General features: G+C 36.1%; 1 protein-coding gene across 1 annotated transcript; it reads right to left on the bottom strand.

Annotated features, from left to right (window-relative positions):
- Positions 1-11,164: 11,164 nt before the first annotated feature.
- Positions 11,165-21,253, bottom strand: LOC110116419 (protein argonaute 1B). Its single transcript, XM_028699569.1, has 22 exons — positions 20,738-21,253; positions 20,409-20,620; positions 20,175-20,318; positions 19,947-20,086; positions 17,001-17,110; positions 16,677-16,783; positions 16,431-16,563; positions 16,131-16,247; positions 15,859-15,966; positions 15,022-15,078; positions 14,102-14,224; positions 13,813-13,951; positions 13,165-13,286; positions 12,947-13,084; positions 12,728-12,843; positions 12,591-12,653; positions 12,449-12,512; positions 12,187-12,322; positions 11,974-12,047; positions 11,802-11,896; positions 11,674-11,705; positions 11,165-11,573 (listed from the first exon to the last, which is right to left on the bottom strand). The coding sequence occupies exons 1-22, from the start codon at positions 21,251-21,253 to the stop codon at positions 11,377-11,379; spliced, it is 2,943 nt and encodes a 980-aa protein (XP_028555402.1). The 3' UTR covers positions 11,165-11,376.
- Between the last annotated feature and the right edge of the window lie 3,302 nt (positions 21,254-24,555).

Genomic DNA, 24,555 nt, shown 5'->3' with positions numbered 1-24,555 from the left:
AGAATATTCAAAGAATGCTACGAAGGAAAATCAACATTCCTACCACCAAATGACAGCTTCGTACAAGCTTGGGTCTCTGGTATGGAAGAAATTCACATCCATTACGAAGAAAAGATATAGATGCATATAAAGGCATTGGATTCATTAAACGAAAATTCCTCTGGAAAGAGATTTTTCGGACAATCACATGCATGGAAATTGAATCCGATGATGATGGCGCTGATAAGATTTATGAAGCTGATGCTTATGATGATCAACTAGTTGAAGCCGAGCCTGCACCAGAAGAACTGGAAGATGGTGGAAAAGCTACCACGATGGACGAGCTAAAAGAAGTCAATATGGGAATTGAGGAAGACCCTCGCCTAATCTTCATTAGCTCTCTTCTACCAGAAGATCAAGTATAAAAAATAAAAGAGCTACTATGTGAATTCAGTGACTACTTTGATTGGACATATACTGAGATGCCTAGCTTATCCCCTGATGTGGCAGTTCATAGATTAGCCATCAAGCCTAATGTAGTACCCATCAAGCAAGCTCTAAGGAGAATGAGATTGGAGATTGAAGAGCAGGTGATTGCAGAAATAAAGAAGCTCATAGAAGCGGGCTTCGTCCGAGAAGAAAAGTATGCCGATTGGATTGACAATATCGTCCCTGTAAAGAAGAAGAATTGTCAGATTTGTATCTGCATCGATTTCAGGGATCTCAATAAGGCGTACCCGAAAGATGAGTTTCTAGTTGACAACACTTCCAACTATGATATGTTCTCCTTCATGGATGGATCATCGGGCTACAACCAAATTAAAATGGTGCATGAAGATGAAAAACATACATCGTTCAGAATACCTATTGGCAATTACTTCTATACGGTTATGCCCTTTGGCCTAAAGAATGCCGGTGCCACCTATCAGCGGGCGATGACTCGTATATTTGATAACTTGATTCATCAAAAGGTTGAATGCTATGTAGATGACTTGGTCATTAAGAGCTTGGGCCGAAAAGATCACCTTGATGACTTGAGGATCGTGTTTGAGAGGATTAGAAAGTATAATCTGAAGAAGAACCCTCTCAAGTGTGCATTTGGGTTATACTTAAGGAAATTTCTGGGATACGTTGTTCGACATCGAGGAATTAAAGTCGATCCCAATAAGATCAAAACAATCATGGAGATGCCACCTCCAAAGAGCCTTCGACAACTCCGCTCCTTACAAGGGCAGTTGGCTTTCATTTGGCGATTTATATCAAATATGTCGGGTAGGTGCCAGTCATTTTCAAAGCTAATGAAGAAAGATGTCCGATTCAAATGGGATGAAGAGTGCCAAGAAGGTTTTGACAGCATTAAAAGATATTTGTTAGATCCTCCTATTCTCTCAACGCCAATCCCGATGAAGCCTCTTATAGTACTGTACACGGCGGCACTAGAAGAGTCCCTCAGAGCATTATTGGCCCAGCATAATGAAGAAGGCAAGGAGAACGCACTCTATTACATCATCTAGAGGTTAATAGGTGCAGAAATATGCTATTCTCCAATTGAGAAGCTTTGCTTGGCCCTGATTTTCGCAGTTCAGAAGCTCCGCCACTATATGCTATCTCACAAAATCATCTTGATATCAAAGATCGATCTACTGAAGTTCTTGATGACAAGAATGGTGTTGACAGGTCATTTAGCAAGGTGGGAAGTGATATTGTTGCAATTTGATATCACATATGTCCCTCAAAAGGCAATAAAAGGGCAGGTGTTGGCAGATTTTCGCGCTGCACACCCTATCCCTGTAGATTCACCGCTGAACGATGATCTACCTGACGAGCAGATCATGAATGTTGAAGAAGAGGAGATGCTACGAGTATGGGAAATGTACTTTGATGGAGCATCGTCAATTAAACGTGCTCGGCCTCCAAATCTAGAAAAAACTCAAGCCGGAATTTGAATCAATTTTGTAGCACCCGAGGGAGGCATAATTAGGAGTTTACAAAATCACCAAGTTCGAGTTGGCCTATTATCATCGGCGAGTTCTTGAGCTTATGAAGCAAATTCCATTTGTCAAATTAACTCATGTTCCTTGAGGATAAAATGGCAAAGCTGATTCTCTTGTCAAATTGGCTAAAGAACTGGCGAATATGGATGATGAATGGCCTATAATAATTATGGTGCACAATCAGCGGATCCTAGAGCCAGCACTATTACAATTCCCGCAGGTAGAGGGAATACCGAGTTCAAGCCAGCAGGATGCAACCCCGATTGATCATCAACATCCCCAACCAGATGATCTTGAAGACCAACTAGAAGAACATCAAGTTCCTAAGAAAAGACTTAAGGCTAGTCAAGCTACGGAATCATGGTGGCATTGCCTAGATGTTGAAGAAGAAAATGACTGGAGACTGCCTTTAATTGATTAATTCAAATAAAGTAAATTGCCAACAGACAAATCACTAGCTGCACAAATCAGAAAGAGAGCACTACGATATGCATTTGTTAACAACACATTGTATCGATTTGCTTTCGATCAAATGTGGTTAAGATGCCTAGGGACTCGAGAAGTTGATAAAGTGGTGAAAGAAGTTCATGAAGGACTTTGTGGAGCGCACCAGTCAGGTCTCAAGATGGCGGTTAAAATTAAAAGAATGGGCTACTATTGGCCAAGAATGGTAAAAGACTGTATTGATCATGCTAAGAGGTGTCATGAGTGCCAGATTCACGGTGAAGTTATACATCAACCGTCAAATCCGCTACACCCTATAATAGCATCTTGGCCATTTAAATGTTGAGGTACTGATGTTATCGGGCCGATAGATCCGCCGTCATCAGCAGGACACCGCTTCAACTTGACAGCAACAAACTACTTCTCAAAGTGGGCAGAAGCAGTTCCATTCAAAGAAGTCACATCTAAGCATGTAATCAATTTCTTTACCCATAATATTATTTATAGATTTGGAGTACCACGCCGCATAATCTCAGACAATGAAACTGTATTTAAAAGTAAAAAAATTTATAAGTTCGTTGATCAACATACAATCGATTAGCGATATTCATCCATATACTATCCAAGAGCAAATGGCCTGGCAGAAGCTTTCAACAAGACGCTGGTGAAATTGCTAAAAAAGATTCTCAGAAAGAATAAAAGAGAATGACATACGAAAATGGCAGAGGTGTTGTGGGCGTATCGTACGACTTATAAAACACCAACCAAAGCCACTCATTTTCTTTGGTGTTCGGAGTTGAAGCGGTGTTGCCACTAGAAGTTGAACTCTCATCCCTTCGAGTTACTATCCAGAATGAGATAACTCAAGAACAAAATGCTCAGTTAAGAATAGAAGAACTCGATGCGCTCGATGAAATCAGGTTGCAAGCTCAGCAGAACTTGGAGATCTATCGAGCAAGGATGGTGAAATCATTTGATCGAATGGTGCGTCCTCAATCATTTCAAGAAGGGGAATTAATCCTGGTGCAGAGAAGGCCAATCATCCCACACCGAAAAATTGGTGGTAAATTCGTATCCAACTGGGAAGGACCTTTCATCATCGAGAAAGTATTTCAAGGAGGAGCTTATCAACTCATCGATCTGAATGGTCAGAGGGCCATGCCGCCGATCAATGGCCGCTACCTGAAGAAATACTACGCATGAAATTATGTGCTTAATGTGTTATGTTTTCATACATTATTGTTAGCATACAAATTTCATATTTTGAAATTCTTTTATGTCATGAGAACACATTTCAAAATTCCCCATCAGATTGGGGGCATTTTAAAAATTTGTTCGGGTCGACATCACGCTGCGTGTTGAGATCCCCAAACAAATATTTTAAATCCCAAGATTTTAATTCTATTATGCTCCAAAATTTCCCTACAAGACAGGGGCATTTTAAATATTTATTCGGTTCGACATTGCGCTGCATGTCGAGATCCCCGAAAAAATATTTAAAATTATCAATTTAAATGTTACTTTATGCTAAAGAACACCGATGTTTTTCTTTTAAAGCCTATGCTAGTGATCTCTCAAAGATCGAGACAATACCTTCTCCAATAAACCAAGACTCAAAGGTCAAGAAAGAGACTTTCATAACTACACACTCCTATAAATTGAGCCAGAAAAGCTTGAAGTCTTTCGACAGCCTGAAGCTTAAGATTCGAATGGGTGTAAGAGGTCGGATCCAACAAGCTTAAATATGGCCGGATTGCTGGCAGCTCCATCTACTCAACAAGCCATAAGAATGGCCATAGTAGTAGAACCCCCATTTCATCAACCCGCAACAGGGACTGTAGGAAGAACAAAGGCAGATTTGACTCGACCAGTTCAAGTGATCGTAGTCTACTAAATTCTCCTAAATAATTAGAGAATCAAAGTTCCTGTGGAAGAATGAGTCTCGAGCAACTACTGAATATTCGTAGGCTCCAAAATCTAAAACCACGAAAGATGACTCCATATTGGCCAACTTCAGTAAAATCAGCATTGGGAAGCACAATTCCCATAACTCAAGTCTGAGGCCTAAATGGGTGTAAGAGGTCCGATTAAACAAGTCCAAATATGGCAGGATCGCTGGCAGCTCCATCTACTCAACAAGCCATAAGAAAGGCCGTAGTAGAGGAACCCTTATCTCAACAACTAGAGGACGAAGAGCTGTCAAATCCCAGTTCTCCTGATTTGATGAACTCAACTGACTCAGATTAAAGTCTCCTCAAGTGGTTAAGGATCAAGATACTACCTACGCTCGGTACTATCAACTAAATCTAAAACCTGCAAATCCTTCAACAAATCCATAAAGCATACAACAAGGATCGAAGGAATTTCTTCTTCAACAAGTCCGCCAAAGCACAAAGCAAAGGACCGAAGAAAATTATCCCAAACTTCGTGAGAAGCCTAAGGATGAACTAAGTGGATTTCGTCATTAACAAGTTCGTTATGCACAAAGTTCTAGACCGATGACTTTTCGCCATCGGCCTAATACAAATCTAAGAATTTAGGTCACCGACATCTATCCCTTCATCAAGCCCGCCAAAGCTAGAAGTAAAGGGAAGAAGGCATACAAATCTTCTGACAAGTTAGTAAAGACAAATCAAACAACCCTTCACCAAATAAATATTTAAAATTCTATCAAGATACAACCAGATGACTGAAGAATCTTCAGCATATGCTATCCACTAGCATCAATCTACAAATATAATATATCAACCATCTATGGATAGCTCTAATAGAGTCGAGAAGAAAAAGATTAGTGTGACATCCAAATAGATTTTTGGAGATCCACTAAATGAGAGCCCTAGTGTGACATCTAGAACAAATATCTAAAAATCCACAGGGTCAATCAGCATACAACAAACGTGGTCCGCTCCAGACGCCTACCACATTTGTTGGGGGACATTTGTTGACCTGTTTTTGAAATAAAAACAAAAAAAGAAGGAAATCAAATTGTTTTACCTGTTCGGCACCATACCTCGCACGTCGACGTCCCTTCTCCCATGATCTCTTCTACAGACTCGGCCCTACCTCGCGTCGTTAAAGCTGAACGAAATGAGAAGCCTTGGGTTTTGCCTCTCCGATCGCTGGCTCTCCCGCTCTCTTTCTCTCATTCTCGCTCTCCATCTATCGCTCTCTCTCTCTCTTCTTCCAGGTCAGATCGAAAGTTACAACATTTTGATCGGGTGCAAGAACAGAGTTCGCCGGCTATGAGGTTACTCCCTTTCGCTCTCGTTGCTTCTCCGATACCTTTGTGCCATTCGACTTCGCTCGTCTGACATTCCCTTTCTAATGGGTAGGAAGTTACGCCATTTTGACGGAAATAACAACGGAAGCTCGCGGCTGTAAAGATAACATTCTCCCTTTCGTATTGCTTCTCCGGCTCCATCGTTGCTGTTTGACTTTGCTTCGCCGATAACTTTACCTACCTGCGGGATTGGAAGTTACGACATTAAGATCGAAAGTAATAACGTGAGCTCGTTGGCTGTGAAGTAACTTTCTCCCCATTGCGCCCTACTTCGGCCAGATCTCGTAAATCCACTGCTCCCTTCGATGACTTTTTATTCTTGTGGGATTGGAAGTTAGGCCATTTCAATCGAAAGCAACCACAGGATCTTGCGGGCGGTGAAGGCAACTCTCTCTCCATTTCTATTTCTTCTTAGGCTCTGTCATTGCCGTTCGACTCTGCCCTTCGATGACTCCCTTCATGTTGAATCGGAACCCACGACATTTTGATTAGAAACAGCGATTGGAGCTCGCCGTGGAAGGTAACCTTCTCCCTTTTGCACGCTACTACTCCGGCCAAATCCTGTAAATCCACCATCCCGATGTTGACCTCATTTTTGTATGAGGTCACTTGGACTACTCTTGACCCTAAATCAATTTAATTTCCAAATTAATTTAAATTCTAGAATCCTCCTAGAATCCTGAGGTGCGACATGTGCGACGAGGCGGGTAAGTCCTATACACGCTCATGTAGCTTGGTGGGGACGGTCCTCAACCCCAACATCGATGCCAACGACTACTACGCAAAGGTATGATGTTCCAAATCATATTCTCGGCATTTGTAGCAAATCGGAGAACCACCTATACGCGCTCTTGTAGCACGGTAGGAGGGAGCCCGTTGTGAAGCATACGGTGAGGTGGGTAAGCCCTATACACACTCTTGTAACGTGGTGGGGAAGCTACTGGTGTTCTGGTACGGGTATTGCTGAAGGCCCCATACACGCTCTTGTAACGTGGTGGGATGAAAATTTATACGGTCGCGATGTCTAAGGACACCGACCATACATGCTCAAGTAGCGTGGTGGGAAGGCCCAGCTCCCCTACATTTCCCCCAAACGGGGGATATACCGGGGTGCTGCCAAAATTTTCACTGAAATGTACAAAGACTTGAACAATTCGAAGACCTCATTGAACAACAATGCAGGAGACTAGTACTTGAACAGAAATACACATAACTTGAACTAAAATGAGCAGAGGACCTGTACGATTAACAGTGGACTTGTGGACCTGAATCTGAACAAAATTTAAATGATTTCTAAAGGTCAAACTCAAATAAAATCAAATCAAATTAGAGCTGGGTTCAAATTAATTTGAACGTGAAAATGAATCTGCAAAGACTCCAGAAAACCTTGAACCAAAAGTGAACATGAAAATGAACTTGCAAAGAACTTCAGAGGATCCTAGACAATCAATTTGAACTTGAATGAGTACTTGAATTGAACCAAAGCTTGAGCTTGAATGCACTTGATCCGGCCAAAGAACTTGAATCCGTTCTTGATTTCGTGCTATACAAGATCAAGTGGGAGTTGTAGACTCGATGAACCCGAGTCTAAATGAGACTTAACTCAGACTCAAACATATGCAAAGAACAAAACTTGAATCATACACGAGGAAATTCAAATTACAAGAGCACTCGTACGGTCAAAAGTGACACAAAGCATGTTACAAGACCTCAATGAATGAAATCCTACGACAATGCCTGCATGTGCCTGTTAATTGAAGAAGGCAGAACTATCAACTAATAGTGGAAGACTCGTCCTTGCAAACAAGTACAATCTACAAATGAGTACAATCAATGCCCACCTGAGATTGGTGATAGGTGGGCATGATTTAGGAAACAATGGGTCTTCTACAAATACCTTCAGGAGATCGTAGGGGATACGATGGTCCCCTGCAAATGGATACTTGTGGATAACAACAGTGTATTGTAAGTACAATGAATCATTGTGGACACAAGTATGGATATTATCTACAACGACGATAACTAAGATCTACAAGAGCGTTGAGTACAAAGGCAACTCTATGTACGAAAAGACACTCTCTGAAAGATAGGTAAATGTTTGAACAAATTAGAACGAAATTTCATGGTGTTCCAAAGTCTCTTCTTAGTTCTATATTTAAGAAGAAAACAGCTCTGGTACTCACAAATACCGAAAATAACAAGCCTACTACACTGAAGATCCTAAAAGGAGTTCTCCCCAAATCAGCACTCATTGACTCCAAAGTTCAGAAAGACCCTCCTCGGTGAATGAGATAGGGGGAGTCAACATCACAACGCAATGCCATCGGATCTGTAACATTCATACAAGCAGACATAAGGCGTGTATAAACTCCTAAATGAAGAGTTGTCTGCATTCAAATGACAGCTGCATGCACAACTATAACTATTTCAAAGTACCCCTACACGTGCACTATAAATTGTATGCACATAGGTACACTAAAGGGGTATACAATCGAACATCCGCATAGGCCCCGACGAGCGTCTTATTGGTACACACGTGACGTCTAGGGATGCTGCGCGGGCCGATAAGTGAATTCAAGTTCGAACCTGATCCTTCTATACGGATCAATAGAAGTCGACATGGTTCAAACCTTCAAACAAACACATGGTTGTGGGAACCGATGTATTTGTTTCAATACATTCATATTGGGCCTTCAAGGCCTACAATCAAAAGAATTCATTAAACAAAGATAGGAAGCCTACGAAATCCGATCCTCCTAAGCAGATTAAATAGGAGTAGACAAGGTTAAAACTCTTGGATAAATATGCGGTCATGAAGTGGACCGAAATATTTATTTTATACATTCATATTCATCCTTCAAGGCCTTCAACAAATAAAAATTCATGAATAAATGCATAAAGTCTATGAAAAACCCGATCCTCGACCAATAGCTTGGTCGAGTTGACAGGGTTCAATCAACAAATGGAAATGACCTCAAACACCCCGATGATGACCGCGTTGATTGAATATCTCAACCGGATGGGTTAATTTCAAGCATTTTCAAATGCCTCCCAAAATTTCAAAATCCCAAATTCCAAAATATTTAAATTTGAAATCAACCATCAATCACTTAAAGAAAAATTCATCCTCCCCCCCCCCGCAACAGTTTGCCTAGGTGAACAAATTAAAAACTACTTCAGCTCACAAAAAGCCAAATGCCTAGTCGAAAATATCACTATGATCCATTCTCAAACAATCTCCTGCCAATAAGGACGTGATATGCATCCTCTAACTGGCTGTTTGCCGTCAAATGGCACCGCAGGATAAATGGTTATGACTCGGGGCCCTCTGAACTGAGTGATTTTGCCGCCAAATGGCACCACAAAATACCGGTTATGGCCAGAGCCAATACGCTCCTTAGTGGCATCAAATCCTTGAGATATGAATCAATAGGGTATGGTCGATAAGGCATAAAGCCCTCTATTAGCTAAGGTGGATTCAAATTTGTCCCCTTAGGCAAATATTCAACCCCGGTCTACAAGGTACCCTTGGACGAAGCAACCCATGGCTGCCGACAAGGATCCTTCTGTCAGGTTGGGTCGACTACCTCCTCTGACTAAGTAGACCAGGGACCACGATGGCCTGGGACGACGGAACCATGGGATCTTGATCGGGTCTATCATCCGTTCCCCCACCATCCGCTTTAAGTGTGAGATGGTGAAATTTCTCATTTTAAATATCAAACCTTTCCAAATTCAAACCCTTCAAATTCCAAATATCCAGACCTATGCTACTACTATATGCCAGATAACACGTATCTCTACGTATCTGATTGACGACTAGCCTTAATCGAAAGTTCTCTCTCATGATCGGGAGGGGTAATTAACTATAGGGGCTTGCGCCTATAGGAAACCAGAACTCAGATCATAAAGTCCTCACAAAATAAGGGCGAAATCTCTGGGTAGTGTCTTATCTACAAACCCATCTGCCTTCCAAAATTTACCCCGGAACTTACTCCGTTAAAACTCCCTCGCCGAATACAAAAGAAACGCTCGGCGGGGAGGCCGGGGCTGAATTTTTGGAGCCCTCAATCTTGAAAATATAGTAGAAAATATTTTCTTTTGGTAACTCATATTACAACTTAATATATTTGATAAGAGAGGAACAATCATATCTTCAGAGGAACGACCCTTAATGATCATATAATTATTGAGAAAATCAAATTTGCAATCGTGATGAAAAGTAAGAGATCGTGCCTCTTTTTACTTTGCCTACTTGCCTTAAAGATCTATATTACTAAAACATGTTCCCTACTCATTGGTATTTTATGATATTGATTTCTGATACATTCTACCTTTTATTGTATTGTAAAATACTCTATTCTAAACATTTTGTGTATAAGAGTTAAAAATTTTAACAGTTGGTTTTACTTTTATTAATTTTAGAATTTTTTTTTAAGCGGTGGAAGTTGGAAAAATCTAAGTAGTATGCATATGAAACACCTTTTGTATTATGGTATACCAACTTTCATCATTATGTTAGCATCTTGTGCATATTAAAGATCATCTCACAGATGTTTGTAAGTGACAAACTTGTGAAGTGAACAATAAAACTTTATTTGACAGGCCTAGCTTTCTATTCTATTTTGCTCTGTTCTACTCTATTTCTGATTTTGACCCATCTACTTTATGCTTGTGCTGGAGGATTAAGTGAGATATAAGTCGAAGTGGAGTAATAACATGAGAGTCATCTTTACCTAGTGAAGGTAGACTATGGGAGGAACAAATGAAAGTGGAGTATTATAAACAGATATCGGGACATGCATGTCTTTCTGCATATGATTTCATATTACACTCATAAAATGAAATTTATTTTAAAATAGCAAGTGTAACATGTTATTTTTGTACAAATGATAATATGAAATATCTATGCAATGGGTGAATGAAAGTAAAACTCTATCTTGTTCTAGAAATCTATGAAACTACACAAAAAATGCATAAATGTGAAAATAAGTTCGTATATTTCAAGGAAATTAATATTGTGACTTTATATTGTTTAAACTTATTAATTAAACCCTTGTTATACTTTTTTCTATCTTTTGGATAAGGCCATAAGGGTAAAGATGAAAATCTTTGAATAAACAATTATATTATTTATCATTATAATATATATTTACTATTATTGAAAATATTTTTATTGTATCATTTTTATAGTGCTCATTAGTCTGTTTGTTTTTTTTTTTAGGTTAGGCTAATTAAAGCAGACTCACACACAAATCGCATATACAAGATTCAAATCTAAAACCTCTTAGTTGGTAGCCTAAGTTCCCAACCAACATGCCAATATGAACATTATAGTGCTCATTTGTTGTCTTTATATAAACAGAATTGTACTAACACAATAATAAATAAAATAAAATGAAAATATTTATTTATTTCAAAGGTGTTAATATAAAAAATGCATAAAGTATCCATCCAATTTCTGGTAAAAGTTTATTGAAACCCCAAGTCAATCAAATTTGAAAGAAACTTAGAACAAACATTTCCCTGGTCAACTCTTTCAGTTGAAGACTCAATAACAACATGGACGCAGCAGTAAAAAGAACATGAAATGCAGGAACGCAGAAATCAGCAATAGAACATCACTTCCTCAACATTATCCTCGCGAGCAGGAAGAGGGCCCTGACAGCACTGCAGAACTCAACAGTAGAACATCACATTCTTAACATTCTCCTTGATAGCAGGAAGAGGCGTGACAGCACGATCTCTATCTTCACTAGTGTTGGGTGCCTCATTTGCAGCTGCAGCTCTTGGCTGTGAAGCATTTTCAGATGTCATGGGATTCAAATAAAACCTTGCCCTGGAAGCAGCAAGATGAGCGTAGTATGCAGGCGGCACTGTCAAAACATTGAGTCAGTTAACAGAATAAACTTACATCCCTCATAAATCGAGTTAACAGATTTCTCATAATTGAATGAAAAAGGAAATAAATATTACCAATTGATACTGATCTTGTGCACCTTGCATATCTGCAAGGAGAAAAGATAGATATGTAGCAAATTAACTATAATAGCATCAAGAAGGAATAACCAAAAAAGGGGGAAATAAGAAGCGTATCCTATTACGTGTAGCATAAGTTATATGTAAGTGTTTGCAGGTCATTAGGAGAGAAATTGTTTTCATCCACTAAAACATGATAATGTGTTGGCCGGCTAGTCCCCTGAAAGCACATTGCATTGCCAGTTATAACACAAAGTAATAAAGTTTAAATATAAGAGCAAAAGAGGAGCTGCATACCTTGATTCCAGCATGACTACATAGGTAGAAATCAAACTCAAATGGATGACAGATATCTGAATCAACCACAGTCCCTGCGATCATTCAAATCAAGAAAAAAAGAACAATGAAAAACACTTATAATGGAGGAATATTTGAAAAGGCAAGCATTAAATACACAGAAAATAACAAAGCAAAAAACATATCACGTATTTATTGTAAATCTTTACAAACCTGGAAGGATGTTTCCTTTCCCATCTACTGACTCAATGCCTAAATGGTTGTTTGCAAACAGCCTGGTATGATGCCTTTTCTGAACAATCACAAAGGTAATCTTTGGTCGATAATCAAGATGGAACGAGGCACAAGCCTGTGGTGCAGTGCATAAATCACATATTGGTAAAACACAACACAAATGAAAAAAAAAAAAAAAAAACAATCATGGCATTAATAACACAAAGATAAAGCATTAAAAAAATAATGTGCATGCACGTACGTTACGAATTGCAATATATTCATGCTCCAAAACTTGAAGGAACTGTCCCTCGCTAACACCATCCCTGCATCCAAAAAAGCACAAGAAATAAGGCAACATAAAACACAATTAAATATAACAGAACTCTAAAGCAAAATCAGACCTGTAAAATATTATCCGCTCAGGCTTTTTCTTTGTAGCTGTATAAAATGATTGAATTAACTCCCTGGAAAAAAAACGTCAATATGATATTTTTCACAAAAATGTCAGATGTAAGAGAAAACTTAATAGAGAACGCACTTGATCATGCCACCAGAACCAATCTGTAAGTTCTCAATCAGCTCCTTACGATGGGCCTGAGCAGAAACCCGTGCAGCATATTTGGTTATATTTGGCCAGTTCTGAGAAGCAACAACCTGCCATATGTCGAATAATATATAATAACTGGCAATTCAGAACGAAAGGGCCACAAATAACGTTTAAAAAAAAAAAGATCCACAATAAGTGGATCAAACTTACAGCAGCAATTGAAGGGCTTGAGACATCCCCAGGCTGAGGATGAGTCACATCTGCACCAAATATAATTGTGGCCTCATCTCCGACCACAGGCAAGAATTTTGGCAAATTATCACCAAGCTCAGTGTTCGTTCCTCCAACCTATAAATCGCAATTAACTTGTCACAAATTATAGGTAAATATGGCAAAGCACACAAGCTACAGAAAATCAAAATACCAACCTTCACATTAATTTTCAAAGCAACATTGGCAAGGTAAGCTCGGCTTCTCTTAAAAACATATTTGACTAAACAACATTGTGAAACTAACCCAATTTGAGTCTCGCATATACGCTTTAGATTCCCTATTACAAGGCAAAAAGTGCAATTTAAAAATCTCATTCATATACCAAAAAAAAAAAAAAAATTCATCATCATAAAGAGCATTATCATACGTACCTATTTATGGTTTTATTTTATGCACCTCTCTTAACATGACCTAATAGCTTTGCAACTATTTGATGTACTTAATTTCTTTTCTAATCCCTTGATATTAATTCTATCAACCAACCTTATAGGCACATTTTGCATTTTACATGCATGAACTACGTACCATGTTCATATTTCCACAACATAATTTCAGTAAGTAGTCATTATTATCAATCTCTTATAATCATTCCCCAAACAATCTTTGCTGGTTTTGGCATGCATTAATCTAAGCATTTTCATTTCGAAGATACCCAAATTAGTTCAGCCTTCTTAGTGTTTACCAACACAAAGAACTCATAGAGAAAAATCAATAACGTAATAATGAAAAGATCTAGCAAATAATAAACAAATCGACATACACATAGAAGGTTCTTCTAAAATGAGAGCAAAATATTTGTTTACCATAAAGAGAACCATTATTTTCAGGCAATATTGCAATAAGTAAATCAAGCTTTGCGTCACTATAAAGTGCATTCAATGCTTCTTCAACTTGATTAGGTTTTGCATATTTCAGTTGAATTACAGGCTTCGTATCAAATTCCTGCATAGAAGTTTAAATTATGAAACACCTTTTCAGTAATAACAAGAAATTAAGTAAAAAGAACTATTGTTAAAATTATAAAACTCCTTTCCAATAGTCATAACAAGGCTACAACTAAGTTTACAGATTCCTAGAAATGAGAATACATACCATTCCAGAATTGCGACACGCAGAAGCTAGCTCATAACAAAACTCGTGAATACCATATTCCTCTGCATCTTGAGCAAAACTGATGCAAGCCCAGTTTTTGACCCTCCCACCAATTACCATTTGCTACAATGAAAAAATAAATATAAAGCCTTTTAACAGCAACGTAGAACATGTTATTTCGATAAATTATGCTTTGAAAAAAAAAATAACATATAAGATAACCTACACTACGCTATTGACATGTATGCCGTTAGCATAAAAAAAAATTAATTTTAACAAAAAACGATTAGTTTGAGGATTCCACAAGCATTACATTCGCATACGTGTTGCAATTGATCAATCAGGAATAACTTAAAATGAAACAAACACTGCATTAATAGAAATCCTCCACATGGAAATTTATTGTGTTAATTCTCACAAAATACAAAGCAATCAAATTCCCGAAAGATATCCATCACCCAATATTGGACTCTAACTACCCATTAGATGAAATCGAAAGTTCAAATAATCAGAGAAAAATCTACTGGAATGAACCTAAATTTTAGCCAATACATGCACCGAATAATTATCATTTAAAACTGCAAACGTCCAAGTACAAATATCAGCCTAGTAAAAGCCAAATTTAATCAGAAAATTTAAGTTTAACAAACATATTTTAGTAGATTTTAAAGATCTCATAGACATGTAGCTCAATGGAAAGGCTTGTATCCAGGCAATAATTCATGCAATATGTAAAAATATTAATGTAGCCGACCCCATATAGTGGAATAACAGGTTTGATGTTGTTGTTGCTATTGTTGTACAAATGGGATGCATTATTGCTTTTCCATCATAGTAACTACTTAAAATAAATGTATAAGCAAGCAACAGAATACTAATAGATAAGATGAATTTTGTCATTGGCTCTACAAAACAAATACCTGCTGCTTCCATTCACCCATTCCTGGCTCGAAATTCGGCCTCCTACCGTCTTTAAGCTGCACAATTGGAAGAATGAAACCTCATAGACTAATTAAATGATATCAACAAAATCAGCAATATAATAAATATTACAACTTAAAAGCAACTTGAAACTTTGTGAATAACCATCTAGAGTAGTGTTTATTCAGAACGTTTTATCTAAATCATTTATAGTTTTTTCAATTAACAGAAAAATTTGAAAAAAAAAAAAATCAACTATAGCTTCATTATTTTGGGAAACTTTTGTAGAAATAAATGTAATAATTTCAGCTATGGCTTTAGCTAGTTCAGCTATTTACTAAGTTGCCAGTAACTATTTTCTATTGTTTTTTTGTTTTCAATTTCAATCAATCTTTTACCAAAACATACTAATAAATAAACAAAAGAAAAGTGTGATATCTTCAAAATAATATCAACATCAAAGATATACGATAATTTATGATTTTATCATGCAATTTCAAGTTTGATTCCCTTGTCTTCTAATAATTTAAGAAGATGAATTATTCCAAAACATATGTATAAACCAAATATCTATATAAGCTTGTATATAATTGTAAAAGTCTATCATAAATCTTTTTATTTTTTTTATTTTTGGGACATTTATGTCAATTAAGTCAAATTCACACGCACATCGCATACACAAGACTCAAATCCAATACCTTTTGATTAGTAGTTAAAGCTCTCAATCAATAGACCAAAATTAGTTATATTCTATCATAAATGTCACTGCATGCAATTAGACAACCTACTTTAGTTCTCACTAGTTTTATATGGAAAAATCAATTTATTTTACATACCATAGGTGGAGGCAGAACGTGTGCTTTAACTGTTGTAAGTGTCTCAGTGATTTGAATTCCAAACTCAGTGGCATATGGATCCAAATTGTATTCATTACGACGAACCGTCTAGACAAGCAAAATTTGATACTTATAAGATAAAATCTGTCTTATAAAACTAACAAGGATGAATAAAGAAAGGAAATACCCATATCAGAAAGACTTTCTACCCTGGAAAAAAATAATTAAAGAGTACTTTACAAGAAGAGTTTAATAGGAAAAAGTCATTTTACCTCCATAATAGCTCTCTGACGAGCTTCTGGGCACTGGGACGTTGCATTTGAAAATGTCTTTAATTGTTCTAGATTCAACTTCTTAGAATATCTTTGTCCTTCAACAATCCGGCAAACCTGATGACAAACAATATTAGCTAGTCAACACCAGCCTTTAGCCCAAAAAAAAAAAAAAAAATCTAATGTAAACTTCATCATAAACTAAGCACAAACTCCTCAAAACTGGCCGCATTAAGAAACATTATAGCATCAAGACACAATTAAATAGGTGTTCACAAAGGCATAAATAAATGAGCATACCTCCATGGGAAGATAAATTGGCCTCTGTTGATTGCCAACTTGAAGACAGGGCCAACCAAGAAGTTGGATAGGAATATTATAAGCGTCTAGAAAATATTGTACCACTGTCTTCATCGTGCCTTCCATAGAAAAACTATCACCAACCACAATACAATATTCATATGCACATAATAAATAACAACATAACAACAACAATACATCGAAAATTAGGAATACAATTCTACAGATAATGAGGCAGATACATACGACAGGTCTCTTGTTGCCTTTTCCGTTAAAGCAAGTATACGATATTTTCTGCGGTCGTTGCCACGATGTGTAACCTCCACTTTCACACCTTTTAAAGATTTATTCACCTGCAAAAGCAACCAAACAAACATGAATTTAATTGAAGCTATAGTGTACAATGATTATGAATTTGCACTTTCTTTAAGGAAGAATTCCTGAGCCTTCCAAAAAAGAGAACGAAGAGAAAAGAGTAAATTAAAGATGGCTCCTAAAGATAGAAGGAAAAAACTGATACCTACCACTGTGTCAAATTCGAACAATATAAAATATAGAAGGGAAACTAACCGTAGCAATTTCTCTATCAGTTAGCTTTGTACGTTGAACATTCCTTCCAAGAAGCCTTCTTACAAATTCAACAACAGGCACTGCCTCAAAGAATGCTTTTGATGTAATATCTGCGTAAGAAAGGTACATATCAAATCAAACATTGACAAATACTAGAGCAAATTATGTAAATACAAAGATGAATATGCTCAAGTGACATGCAGAGCATTTGATAAGCGATACCGAACATTCTAACAGAACATTCTATATTACACAAGATGAATTAGATTTCATTTTTTATTATTACAGCTTTTAACTGAGACAAAATTCGTACTTGCATGAATTCAATAAAAGGCCTCCACTTTATATAAATTTTGAGAATATTTAATTCATTTTCAATTCATTTTAGTTTGTGAAGTAGGTTCTTGGTGTTTGCTATTGTTCTTAATTATAATAGGAGAGTTCAGTGCTTGCAAGCAAGTTTTTCAAAGTTCCCTGTAAATTCGTTATTTTAAAAAAATTTATTTAATTGTATTTTATTTAAATAAATATTATTTTAAGTTCAGTTCCATATAAGTATGATTAGTTTGAATTTTAGCAGCCTCTCAATATCCCACCCTTCAAGAGCCTTCCACAGTGAGGGTTAATTCTTCCTACTATGCTTACAAAAATGTGCATGATCTATGTTATGACACATTGCGACAAGCACGTTTTCTATCCCACTGGATCTCAAAAAGTGTGCACGAGACTTCATAATCTGCATGAGCAAAAAACACGACTTTCTATCATAATGGAACAACACGAACAAGTACTTCTTTGGACAATCTCCGCGCCGAATTTGAACAACACCCACGTGTACTTGGGTTTATAAGTTTCCCCATAACGCAAACGGGTAATTAATTTTGGGGTTTCGAAAATATACCTTGCGAATGAGTTAGTCAACGATGCGACGAAGAGGGAATTTTGTGAGGGGAGAAAATAAAAGTTTTACTTTTTTAATATTTCTGTTTAGAGAGAATGGGGGGAGGAAAGAGAGGAAGAAGGGGGGAGAGAGGGTGAGAGTGATATAGAGTGGTAAGGGAAATAGAGAAGAGAATAGTGAGAGAAGGAAAGACAGTGTGAGAAGTTGTAGAGATCCAGGTTGATATCCTTCTCTATTTAGAGAGAGGAAGGTTGAGCTTGGCCATGGAGTTCGACTAATGGGTAGGGGAAAGGGAAGGAAGATGGTGGCCGATCATTTGGATAGAGGCCAAGCAGGTGACATTTTGGTGGTTTAACGATGGTGGTTTGGGGAGGAGATGATGGAAGGAGGAGAAAGAGAGAGGTTGCTTCAAGAGGTGTAATGGTTGTGTGGTGGCGGCATCAACGCTAGCCCGCACGAAAGCTGCAATAGTGTGTAGCAGTAGGCTGGTGAGGAAAATGGAGTAGAGAAGCTCGATTGTGGTTTTTGGCTAGCACTAACTAGCTGAGAGAGGACAAAGGAACTTTTATTACGTTCGGTGCAAGGACGTAGAGGAACGTCCGGTCGGAGGTAATTTCTCGTCCAAAAACTAGGTATTTGCTTGGTACAACTAGGTATTATTTGATAATAATGAAGAATACCGTTCTATGAAGACCAATACCGAGTTATACCGAGCTGTACTGAGAAATACCGAGTTGTACCGAGTTTTTCTGGAAAAAACTCGGTACAACTTTGGTATAACTCGGTATTTGCTCGGTAAAGCCCGGTATAACTCGGTATTGAGTCTTCAAATGATGGTATTCTTCGTTATTGTTTGGTATTGCTCGGTATTTGCCCGGTACAACTCGTTTTTTTGCGGGAATTTGCCTCCGACCGGACGTTCCTCTACGTCCGGTCGAAGGACGTAATAATTGTTCAAGACAAAGGGGGTTGCGGTGGCAAGAGATATTTTATATAACTTGATATTTCAATAACGAATCAAATATTAGGGTAGAATTATATAATAGTATTAATTATTTTGTAATTGTAAAATTAAATTTAATATTATATAATTATAAATTTTGTACCATATAATTATAGTTAATTATTAATTAAATTAATTATTATATATTTAAAAATTTATTATTATTAATTTTTATAAAATAAAATTTATTATTTTATATTTATAAATTACTTATTAGAAATTATATAATACGATTAATTAAATCTTAAGGAAAATCTCCTCTATAGTAATAAATAATTTCTTATAATTTTAAAAACAATTTATGCTTATAAATTATATACAAATTTTACATTATAAAATTACATCTATAAATTTATGCTATATCATTTACAATTTAAATATAAATAAATATTATTTTTTATATTATAAAATTAAATAAATAATAAATTAAATTGATTAAAAACCTAAATATTATCAACTAAAAATTAAATAGTATTCACATTATAAACACTAATTAAAAAAATATGTGCAAAATATACAATCTATATATATAATGAAGATGAGAACTTCATCTTAATTTTTTTTGTCCCACATCATTGAGGCACTATGTATTTGAATTCTCTCTCTCTATATATATATTTCTTAATTCAAATGACTAAATAAGTCACATGGAGTGATAAAATCATGTGAAAAATTCAAAATATATTATTAAATTTGATATACATTTTAAAATAAAAAAACATAAATTTAAATTAATTTATTAAGTTTTTATATTAATTTCATTAATTTAATTATATACTAGCTCATTTTAAAATTATATTTATTTCCATTTTTGAACACCAATTCACCTATTATGATTGTTTCATTTTTAAAAACAGCTCACCTTAATCTGTTGGTTTAGAGCTTAGGCTTCCAACTAAGAGATCTTAAATTCAAGTCTTTGTATATGCATTGTGTGTGTGTGAGCGTGTGTGAGAGTTTGTCTTAAATGGCCTAAATGTCCTTTAAAAAAAAAAAAAAACCTATTTTAAGAATGAATCGGATTGAAAAATGGCATTTTTACCGATATTCAGTGATAAGCCCTTCTCTGTAGGTCTCATGCTTTGATAAAATCCTTTATAACTTTCGAAACCACCACCAAGACTCGTCCTCGGAAGAAAAAGGGGGGAGTAGAAGGATCTTCCAGAAGGGTAGTACCGAATGCTTTTACAGAACAAATAATATTTTGAAACGTTAGATATAATATAGTGTTGTGAAAGAAATAATTTCATCTTGAGCGCAAAATAATTACTTTTCATTGGGCAGCTGACGCATCACAATATCCAGAATTTGCAGTTGTGGAGCATCTCTTTGCTTCCTAGTCAAGAACCTTTCCAGCTGATAAAGATCGGTTTTAACAGCAAATGTAATGACAACTTTGAAAATCCTCTCCCGCCTATATTAATGGCATATTGAGCATATCAGCAGATCAAAATGGAAAACTAAAATCAACAGAACTGGGCTAGCAACTTGTGAAGAAATAAACCTTGCAGCAGCTCCAGCACCATCATCTTCATCAACTAAAGTAATTATAAATTCTTCAGATTTAAATGGTAGTTCGCCAGCAGTATAAAGGATCTTCCTGCCATCATAAACAGGAAGGCGGTTTCCCAAATCGGAGACTCTATGGATCCTTACAAGTTGTCTGATGACAGATCGGTTAACCGAACGAGAAGAAACTTCTGGTGTAATGGAAACCTGGCCGATACAAGTGAGAGCATATATTTGGTGAAAGCTAGCACAAAATTTCATATATAGCGAAGAAATAAAATGGTAAGACTATAAATTCAAATTTTGACCTGAAGAGTTACTCACATTATATTGATAAAAAACCTTGTCAGTAGAGAAGGTTGCAAGGAAATGGTTGGCCTTAAGCTCACATTCATAACCAATGCTACAATATTTGCCATTGCGCAGACAAAACATTGTTTTATTCCCCGACGCAGGAGCAACAGCCTTACTACTTTCTGCTTCATTCTGAAGAGAATCCTGTCGTTGACGCTGCTCCGTCGAGGTCGACGCTGGAGCAACAGCCTTACTACTTTCTGCTTTATTTTTAAGAGAATCCTGTTGTTGACGCTGCTCCGTCGGGATGGATCCTGAGGTCGACGCTGGAGCAACAGCCTTACTACTTTCTGCTTTATTTTTAAGAGAATCCTGTTGTTGACGCTGCTCCGTCGGGATGAATCCTGAGGTCGACGCTGGAGCAACACCCTTACTACTTTCTGCTTTATTTTTAAGAGAATCCTGTTGAACCTGCTTCTTCGGGTCCTCACGGCTTTTATCAACAGTACCAGTAACAACACGTTTAGTCTTTCTCTTTTTAGGCATGGCTTCAAGTCTGCAACTACAATTACAAACGCAAAAATAATATATTTTTACCATTGAATAATAAAACGGGGTATTTACATACATATATTTTATATTATGATATTTACGGATCTAATATCTAAATTTATAATATTTCATGACTATCATCTTTAGATCAAATATGAGTGCAAGAACTAAAATATTAAAATTTATAGGATGATATGATTGGTAGGAATGAAATATATGAGTGACAAATTTGATATTAAAGTTATCTATAGATAACAAATATAAAATATAAAAAGTTTAAATGTTAGATATGTAAATACCATGATATAAAACAGTATGTATATAAATCCCTCTAATAATAAATGTGAACATTATATCATGTAAGATGAATACACCCTGCATGACCGCATAAGAACAAAAGAATAGTATACAAGGAATTTTTGCAGCAGCAGCTTCATGATTTTTTTTTTTTGGACATTTAGGTCATTTAAGACAAATTCACGCACACAACGAATACACAAAGACTCAAACTAACAGGCCAAAGTGCGCTGTGTGCAGCTTCATGATTAGTTGCAAACAGAAAGGTTCAAAGTGAAAGTTATAATAACAACAAGTAGACCTGTCAATATTGGACCCGACCCGAAAACCCGACCCGAACCCGACCTGAAAATTTCAGGTTTGGGTTGACCCGAACCCGAAGCGGGTCGGGTTCGGGTCAGGAAAATCGACCAGTTTGCAAAACCGGGTCGGGTTCGGGTTGACCCGGCAACCCGAAAATGACCCAGAAATCGAACCTGCCCGCTCTGCCCGAATCTGCCCGCCTGGCGCCTGCCCCATGCCCCGGCCTAACAACAAGTAAAAGACTAGAAACTTCCATCCATAACAGAAACTAGAACCAATAAATGACAGCCTTGCATCATAAATTCTTCATTGAACTGTAAAATAAATAAGAACCTAGGAATCAAAGGCTAGATGGATGAGAAAAGCATTAAATGATTGGCGAACTGTCGGAGTTATTATAGTCAAATATTATCTTGTCAATGACGTTATCACATATCGTTAATAATTATAATAGTAATGTATTATATCTATTATTATAACATGTCTTTATTATTACTAATATTTCATTAAATATACTTTTCTTATTGTTTTCTTCTCATATCATTAAAAAGGCATATTAATTACAGCACAAAATTTAATCCAGCAAAGATTAATCAGAACTCAAGAAGAAGCATTGCAAAAACACGACAAACAAACAAGCAAAAAACAAAAAACATTTCAAAATATGATCTCATCAATAATATCACACATGGTAAATAATTATGGTAGGAATTTATGATATTTATTATTTTAATTTATACTGATTATTAAAAATATTTTATTTATTATATATAAGCACTGCAAATGTACAGCAAACAAACGATCATAAAAGAAAAACACTTCAAAATATCACATCTGATTAGCAGCTGTGGCAAGTATTAATGATATTTATAATTAGTACAAATCTTCATTATTAAAAAAAAATTCTTTCTTATACTTTCATTATTGCTTTCTTCTCATATCTTTAAACAGGCATATTTATATCAGCACTAAATATAATCAAACAGAGAGGTAGCCTTTATGATTTCTGGAAGCGTGCATTGCTCAAATCTAAAAAAGGATGCAGTGCAAATACATTGCAACCAAAAGATCGGAAAATGCTAACACTCTAAAAAAAGTTGCAGACGATGTAATCGCCGGCAAAATCACAGCATTTAGAGCATCAGACGAAAGAGCCCAACCATAGCAAAAGGCTGATTCATCGCAAGAGAAGGCAGATCGAGGAAGAAGCAAAGCAACTTACTACGCCGGAAAGTGTTCTGGGTATTAGCCAAGACCACCTCTTCCTCGCCGGAAAATCCCTTGGCCTTTTCTCAGTGGGACTATATATATAAAGAGTAGGGAGGGGAAACCGGGAGCTGTCACGATCAGTTTCGCTCCCCTCCAGGTTGGATATGCTAAAAACGATGGCCGCAGACACTATATAAAGGCGAATTTTTTTTTTTTTTTTTTAATTTGGGGAAACTTTGGGCTTTGCCCGTGTATTAAGCTCAACAAAATTGCATCAAAATAGGGTAAAAACAGCAAAATAGGCCAACAAAAACCGGCCAAAGCTTATAAAAGCTTCAAAAAAATTGTTCATACGGCGACTCACTTGTTTTTTTAATATTTAAAACAAAGACTCGGTTGTCTGTTGCCCGTTATTCGCTCAAAGCGTGGCAGAATCTTTTTACCATTCTGAATCAAATTTCAATTTTCCAAATTTTATAAATTTGGTTTTTTTTAATTCTATTTTTGATTACAATCTATTTATATTTTTGTAAAGAAAATAAAATAAGACTAAATTTTATTTGGAATAAATTTTTTATGTTTTTTAAAGTAACTTTATAGTTTTAAAAAAATTTACTAAAAAACTACTTTATAAGCAAGCAAAAATGTTTTTCCAAACAAAACATAAGGCAATTAAAATAAATTTACACACATGGCATACACAACCTTTGAATAAATCAATATGAGCTGAGTGGCCTCCTTTCTTCTCTCTCCCTTGAAAGGAGGAAAATAGAAGGCAGTAGTAGTATAATTTAGATGTTTTAAATAAAATGTTCTGCTTATGATGAAAATGTTTAGTTTAATACAAAATGATGATCGACTCTCTAGAGCAATCAATGGGCTCAATATGAAAGTTAATATTTTTAAAAAGAATATAAATTTCTATAATATGAAGCAATTATTTTTAAAACATTTAAAACACAACTTCACAATTACTTGATGAGTGCTAAAATCTTGACATGATGGACCAAATTTTCATGAGGACAATTCATGAAGTTAACCATTAATAAAGTTATTATAAAGTTAGTATCTTTCTATGTTCTATTTTTGAGTGTAAGATGTTTGTATATTTGATTAACTGGCTTTTTTTTAATGATACAACAATAATAACATCAAGCCGTTATCTAATCACTGTGATGGGTGATTATTTGACAAGTTTACGTTGGTTGTCGACTACCTACCACAATCCTCTACTTTTCTTATCCAAAGATTACCATCCAATAATGACAGTATTAGACTATTTTTAAATGATAAGAAGAAAACAAAATTTAATTTATAAAGATTAACAAGGGATCAACATTGCTAGCTAGTTATGTCATGCATATGTTTGCGTAGAGGTTTGAAATTTTTTTTTTGTTTATCATGTTGGATCTCTTGGTGGTTTAAATAAATATTAAAAAATATCCTACAAAGAAAAAAGATTAAAAAATTCGTTCATGAAAAGTTTT

This window comes from Dendrobium catenatum, unplaced genomic scaffold (genome assembly GCF_001605985.2).
Source record: "Dendrobium catenatum unplaced genomic scaffold, ASM160598v2 fragScaff_scaffold_1341, whole genome shotgun sequence".
In the NCBI taxonomy this organism is placed as follows: Eukaryota; Viridiplantae; Streptophyta; class Magnoliopsida; order Asparagales; family Orchidaceae; genus Dendrobium; species Dendrobium catenatum.
This window is presented reverse-complemented; position numbering and strand designations above follow the sequence as displayed.